Raw genomic sequence first — 7500 nt, 5'->3', positions numbered from 1 at the left:
TCTCTCTCTCTCGGATAAATCGCTAAAGAGGAGGTGTAAGGGAGTCTTCAATACCTTATAGAGGATAATTACTTTGATGAGATAATGGTGATCTTAATGAAGGGTTATTAGAGAGAGAGAGAGAGAGAGAGAGAGAGAGAGAGGGGAGGGAAGGAGAGAATGGAGAGGAAGGAAGAAGTAAAAGGAGGAAGAGGAGGGAGGAGAAGGAAGAGGAGGAGGAAGAGGAAGAGGAGAAGGAGGAGGAGGAGGAGGAGGAGGAAGAAGAGGAGGAGGAAGAGATGGAGGAAGAGGAGGAGGAGGACTAGCAGGTAGATAGACAGACTGATAGACAGGTAGAGAGAGAGAGAGAGAGAGAGAGACCAGTACAAAGGAAAGCAATAAGGATGAGATTTATGTGTCATGATTTTATGGGTATTGAGACACACACACACACACACACACACACACACACACACACACACACACACACACACACACATTACTTAAATCTCCATTAATATATATGTGTGTATGTATGCGTTTATGTATGTATGTATATATAAATGAATGTGTATGTACCGATATATATGTATGTATGAGTGTGTATGTACGTATATGTGTATGTAATTATTTATGTATGTATGTATGTAGTATATTCAAACATACATTTTAATAATAATAATACTTTCTTCACCATTTTCTTTCCTTCCATCATTTCTGGCAGTTTAATTTCGAATATTTATATTTAAAAACTTTCCGGTGACGAGAGAGATAAGGAACCGTTATTTCCGCAACACCCGTCCTCTTGCGACTTAATTTTCTTGTTTACACTTACACCATTTACACCTTACACAGTTTACACCCAACAGGTCAACTCTGGAACTGTTTCCCTCTGTATTTCCTCCTGCCTATGACCTCCAGTGTAGGTAGGTAGGTAAGTTAACTGATACTCTCAGTCCTTCATGTATGCAACAGGTCAACTCTGGAACTGTCTCCCTCTGTCTGTATTTCCTCCTTCCTATGACCTCCAGTGTAGGTAGGTAGGTAGGTAACTGATACTCCCAGTCCTTCATGTATGCAACAGGTCAGCTCTGGAACTGTCTCCCTCTGTCTGTATTTCCTACTTCCTATGACCTCCAGTGTAGGTAGGTAGGTAGGTAGGTAACTGATACTCCCAGTCCTTCATGTATGCAACTGGTCAGCTCTGGAACTGTCTCCCTCTGTCTGTATTTCCTACTTCCTATGACCTCCAGTCTTTCAAACGCAGTGTGTCCAGGCATCTCGAAATGAAAGCATCTTGAATTTGGCTCTCTTTTGTATTGTTTTTTTGTTTTCTTGGAAGGAACGGTTTGCGGGCTCAGCCTTGGGTTCCTTCTCCCTTCCATGAAACAGTAATTTAGTTCAGTCATCATCTGGTACACTATCCTGTTTCCTGTACCTCCTATCCACTACCAAAATCCTCCGCCTCCTACCTCACCACCTCTCTCTGTCCTCGCCTAACATGGGTATTGGATTCCCCCGCCATTCACTGCCCTGCTCCCAGCTCACACCCCCCTCTCTCATATACCTCTCCACTCCATCCCTCCATCTCATCCTCGGCCTCCCCCTCCCTCTCTCCCCCTCCACCTCACTCACATACACTCTCCTCGCCAGTCTCTCACTCTCCATCCCTCCATCTCATCCTTGGCCTCCCCCTCCCTCTTCCCCCCTCCACCTCACTCACAAACACTCTCCTCGTCAGTCTCTCACTCTCCATCCGCTCCACATGGCCAAACCACCTCAGTGTGTTTCTCTTAACGCTTCCTACCACATCCACATCCACACCACAACGCTCCTTCACTTCACATATATAAATACATCTCATCCTTGGCCTCCCCCTTCCCTCTCCCCCCTCCACCTCACTCACAAACACTCTTCTCGTCAGTCTCTCAGTCTCCATCCTCTCCACATGGCCAAACCACCTCAGTGTGAAGGGGAAGTGAAGAATATTATAGTTTGCCCTTTCAAATTCACGTTTTCTGTGATGCGTCTTCGTTTCTATGGCAACTAATGTAAACAAAGGCGAGTGTAAATATCCCTAATTCTTTCCTTCGATTTTATGTTCGTATCATATTCTTCAGTTCGATTTATCCTTCGCGTTAGACTCAAATAATGATAAACATTTCCTGAAGTACATGCAAGAGAGAGAGAGAGAGAGAGAGAGAGAGAGAGAGAGAGGAAGGATGTAGAGAAACTGGATTTTGGGAGAAAAGAGATGGAAGACAAGAAAGAGAGAGAGAGAGAGAGAGAGAGAGAGAGAAAGAGAGAGAGAGAGAGAGAGAGAGAGAGCAAATTGAACAGGGGAACCAGTTGGAACGGAGCGAATGGAAAGTTACAAGGCCGCCATATTGGAACACAAACAAACCAAAATATACTAAAAAATAACCCGTTTTTCACCAATTGGGACAAAGACAAAGGATTTTATAATATTTAAGAATATATGGAGCTATTTCACCCATCTATAGGCACTCAAAAAAAGCAAAAAATCGAAAAATAAGTATATGAGCGTGGCAACATGGCGACGATTTGTTTACGGCTCCCCCATTTTCTATATAAATAAATTCAAAATGGCTGCCAAAACGTCCATGCTGGTTGTTATTGGAGAGACGAGGAACCTTTTCTACTGAGAGAGACAACTGAGAGGGTGGTAGGCCCGGTGAATCTCAAAAATTACTCAAAATTCCTTTCTTATAAGCCAAAAATATATATGTATAGGATTTTTTAATATTCCTAGACCATGGGGATATATATAGATTCGTGTTATACGTATATATATTCGTAATTTAGGTGAAAATTGCTCATGGATGGTTTTCCAAAGGGGGAGGTGTCAAAAATTACTCAAAATTCCTTTCTTATAAGCCAAAAATATATATGTATAGGGTTTTTGAATATTCCTAGACCATGGGGATATATATAGATTTGTGTTATACATATATATATTCGTGATTTATGTGAAAATTGCTGTTTACGAGAGGGTTGTCAGTGAGATGTTATGAATTACTCAAAATTCGTGTATTATAAGCCAAAAACGTATATGTATAGGATTTTTGAATATTCCTAGACCGTGGAGATATATATAAATTCATGTTATACCCATATATATTCGTGATTGATATGAAAATTCGTTTGGACACCTGTTACCAAAATCCACAGGTGAGGTTGAAAGTAAAGGGTCAAAAGTTACCCAAAAATGCCCAATGTAAATCCAAAAACGTATAATTTTGAACTCTGATGGCGGTATATGATTGTAGTATTGTTATATTTGTATTTTATGTGTGAAAATTGTAAATGAGGAGGAGGAAGAGGAGGAGGAGGAGGAAGAGGAAAGTGATGATGATGATGATGATGATGAAGAGGAAAGTGATGATGATGATGAGGAGGAAGATGGTGGTGGTGATGATGATGATTATGATGATGATGATGATGATGAGGAGGAGGAGGAAGAAGGTGATGATGATGATGATGATGATGAGGAGGAGGAGGAAGAAGGTGATGATGATGATGATGATGAGGAGGAGGAGGAGGAAGAAGGTGGTGGTGATGATGATGAGGAGGAGGAGGAAGATGGTGGTGGTGATGATGATGATTATGATGATGATGAGGAGGAGGAGGAGGAGCAGGAAGATGGTGGTGGTGGTGGTGGTGTTGATGATGATGAGGAGGAGGAGGAGGAAGAAGGTGATGATGATGATGATGAGGAGGAGGAAGATGGTGGTGGTGGTGATGATGATGATGATGATGATGATGAGGAGGAGGAGGAGGAGAACGATGATGATAATGATGATAAAGGCAGTAGTGCTAATAATAATAATAATAATAACACCAATAATAATCCCTAATGACCATAATTAGAGCACTAACGATCTAACTACCCTACAGGTCATTAGAGGTGAAAATGGCATTGGAATTAGCACATGAGACGATCTGGTTCGACAAATGGCGCGCTGACGATGCTGAGCGGCAGTTTTACGAGAATAAGGCAATGGTAAGTGATAGATAGATAAACTGATAGATAGACTGATAGATAGAGGCTGATAGTAAAGTTGATGATGTTGATTTAGGTGTTATTTATGTTTTTGATAGATAGATAGATAGATGGATGGATAGATAGAGAGATAGCTAAATAGATTGACGGATAGACAGACAGACAGATAGATAGATAGATAGGTGGATGGATGGATATGTAGATAGATAGATAGATGGTTGGATAGATATATAGATAGCTAGATGGATGGATGGACAGATAGATAACTAGATAGATAGATAGCTAGATAGATAGATATTAAAATTTTGATTGATGATGATAGTGATGATGATGATAGTAGTAGTAGATGTACCCAGACTACCCCCAAATCTACTATTCTACCCCTTAACGACCTCTGCCTCTAACGACCTCTCTCTCTCTCTCTCTAACTAGCTTGCATTAGGGTCGTCGAGAAGCGCTTGTTTGAACGCCAAGGTAAGAGTGAGGAATTTTCGTCTTCTGCTCTCCTTGTCAGTCTCTCATTCTCCATCCTCTCCACTCCATCCCTTCATCTCATCCTCGGTCTACCTCTCCCTCTGTCTATCCGTATATCTATCTGTCTGTTTGTCTGTCTCTGCCTCCTTTCCACAGCACTTCTTCATGACTAGCATCATATTCTAATGTTAATCTATAGAGTTTAGCATTTAAGATGGAGGGATGGCAATTTTAGGCCAAGTTAGAGTAAAAAGAGTATAGTTGTGGTATTCCTCTCTCTCTCTTTCTACCTCTCTTTCTCTCTCTCTCTCTCCTCTCTTTCCTCCATAGGGTAGGCAGGTTTGGGGCTTGAATTCTCTCTCCCTTTCTCTCTCTCTCTCTCTCTCTCTCTCTCTCTCTCTCTCTCTCTTTCTCTTTCTCTCCCTGTCTCTTTCTCTCTCCCTCCCTTTCTTTTTCACCCTTTCTCTCTTTCTCTCCCTCTCTCTCTCTCTCTCTCTCTCTCTCACAAACAAACAACAATTTTCCATTCTCTCTCTCTGTCTCTCTCATTTTCTCTCTCCCTCTCTCTCTCTCCATAGGCAAGTTTGGGGCTTGAATTCTCTCTCCCTCTTCCTCTCTCTCTCCCTCCTCCCCCCCCACTCTCTTTCTCTCTCTCTCTCTCACAAACAATAATAAACAGTAACTCAATTCCTCGATCTAATATTTCCAATGAATATTCTGTTCTCTCTCCCTGTCTCTCTTTCTCTCCCTCTCTCTCTCTCTCTCTCCTTCATAGGGTAGGCAGGTTTGGGGCTTGGATTCTCTCCCCCTCCTCCCCCCCACTCTCTTTCTCCCTCCCTCCTCCCCCCCTCTCTCTCTCTCTCTCTCTCTCTCTCACAAACAATAATAAACAGTAACTCAATTCCTCGATCTAATATTTTCTGTGTAATATTCCGTTCTCTCTCTCTGTCTCTAGGGTAGGCAGGTTTGGGGCTGGATTCTCTTTCCCTCTTTCTCTCTCCCTCTTCTCCCCCCCCACTCTCTTTCTCCCTCCCTCCTCCCCCCCCCACTTTCTCCCTCCCTCCCTCTCTCTCTCACAAACAATAACAAACAGTAACTCAATTCCTCGATCTAATATTTTCTGTGTAATATTCCGTTCTCTCTCCCTTTCTCCCTCCTCCCCCCCCACTGTCTTTCTCCCTCCCTCCTCCCCCCAACTCTCTTTCTCCCTCCCTCCCTCTCTCTCTCACAAACAATAACAAACAGTAACTCAATTCCTCGATCTAATAATTTCTGTTTAATATTCCGTTCTCTCTCTCTCTTTCTCTCCCTCTCTCTCTCCTCCGTAGGGTAGGCAGGTTTGGGGCTTGGATTCTCTCTCCTCCTCCTCCCCCCCCCACTTTCTCTCTCTCTCACGAACAATAATAAACAGTAACTCAATTCCTCGATCTAATAATTTCTGTTTAATATTCCGTTCTCTCTCTACCCCCATAGGGCGGGTCGTCGCTAGGCTCCTTGGCCAGTCAGATTGCAAAAGCTCGGCAGGAGATAAAGAATTCCCTTGTGTCTGTGAGTAGGTCTTTGTAACACGTAATTATTGCCTGTGTATATAGCTCTTCTTGTTAGTCTTTCTCTCTAATCTACATCAATACTCTACTGATGTGTAAATACTGAATAGAATGAGTGGGGTGGAGGGGAGGGAGGGGGAGACCAAGGATGAGATGGAGGGATGGAGAGTGAGAGACTGATGAGGAGAGTGTATGTGAGTGAGGTGGAAGGGGGAAGAGGGAGGTGAGGCCAAGGATGAGATGGAGTGGAGAGGTATATGAGAGACTGATGAGGAGAGTGTATGTGAGTGAGGTGGAGGGGGGAAGAGGGAGGGGGAGGCCAAGGATGAGATGGAGTGGAGAGGTATATGAGAGACTGATGAGGAGAGTGTATGTGAGTGAGGTGGAGGGGGGAAGAGGGAGGGGGAGGCCAAGGATGAGATGGAGTGGAGAGGTATATGAGAGACTGATGAGGAGAGTGTATGTGAGTGAGGTGGAGGGGGGGAGAGGGAGGGGAGGCCAAGGATGAGATGGAGTGGAGAGGTATATGAGAGACTGATGAGGAGAGTGTATGTGAGTGAGGTGGAGGGGGGAAGAGGGAGGGGGAGGCCAAGGATGAGATGGAGTGGAGAGGTATATGAGAGACTGATGAGGAGAGTGTATGTGAGTGAGGTGGAGGGGGGAAGAGGGAGGGGGAGGCCAAGGATGAGATGGAGGGATGGAGTGGAGAGGTATATGAGAGAGCGGGGTGTGTGTGAGCTGGGAGCGGGGCAGTGAAATGACAGGATGACATGGAGGCGATTTGTTTGTGGCCACCCCTTATGGGATTAAGGCGTCTGGCAATAGATAGATAGATAGATAGTAAATAATTATGCACCTCTCAATATTTCTAATTTTTCGTCTCTGCCAAAAAGAATCTATTGATAAATGCTAATCGAGTCTTACTCCTTTTGTAACAGTTATATGTGTCTTTGTAAATAGTTATTCACCTCACAGTCTTTGTATTTCCGATTTTCGTCTCAAGATTCTGCCCCAAAATATATGCCGATGTCTGTACAGTAATGCCTGGAGTGTGTGAGGTAATTGAGCGGACCCATCAACCACAGCCAAGCACCACCACTGCTGGGCCACCCCCCGCGCTGACACAAACGCATGAAAAAGACAACAGCCTGGCCAGATGGAAATGTCCGTTTGGCTGTCGTGTCCACCCGGATAATGGCGATAGATAGATAGATAGATAAATAGATAGACTGGATAACCAAGGCATTACTGTACATATAATTTCTTTCTCTTGTCTCAAAATTGTCAGTCTTTGAAAATTTATCTATTGTCAATTTTTTCTATCTATCTATCTATCTATAGCCCGACGCCCTAATCCCTGCAAAGGGTGGCCACAGACAAAACGCCTCCAAGTCGCTCTGTCACCCACCATTGGACTGCCCTCCCCCTAACTCACTCCCCCCCTCCCTCATATACCTCTTCATCCCTCCACCTCAT

The 7500-nt window shown here is 43.8% G+C and overlaps 1 protein-coding gene across 5 annotated transcripts in view; it reads left to right on the top strand.

Annotated features, from left to right (window-relative positions):
* The first annotated feature begins 2629 nt into the window (after positions 1–2629).
* The window catches only part of LOC145396295 (elongation factor 1-delta-like), an 11980-nt gene continuing 7109 nt past the window's right edge, over positions 2630–7500 (top strand). The window contains exons 1-3 of one of the 5 annotated variants that reach the window (XM_080269697.1): positions 2630–2665; positions 3898–4003; positions 5951–6025. In XM_080269697.1, coding sequence (XP_080125823.1) covers positions 3914–4003; positions 5951–6025 — 165 coding nt within the window. In that variant the 5' untranslated portion in view covers positions 2630–2665; positions 3898–3913. Of the gene's footprint in view, positions 2675–3897; positions 4004–5950; positions 6026–7500 lie in introns of all 5 variants that reach the window. The other 4 variants (XM_080269696.1, XM_080269698.1, XM_080269700.1 and 1 more) reach the window with 4 other exon arrangements.

This window comes from Coenobita brevimanus, chromosome 36 (assembly GCF_032717465.1).
Source record: "Coenobita brevimanus isolate Jiangsu-jjx chromosome 36, ASM3271746v2, whole genome shotgun sequence".
NCBI lineage: Eukaryota > Metazoa > Arthropoda > Malacostraca > Decapoda > Coenobitidae > Coenobita > Coenobita brevimanus.
The sequence above is the reverse complement of the archived record's forward strand: the minus strand, read 5'-3'. Positions and strand labels throughout refer to the sequence as shown.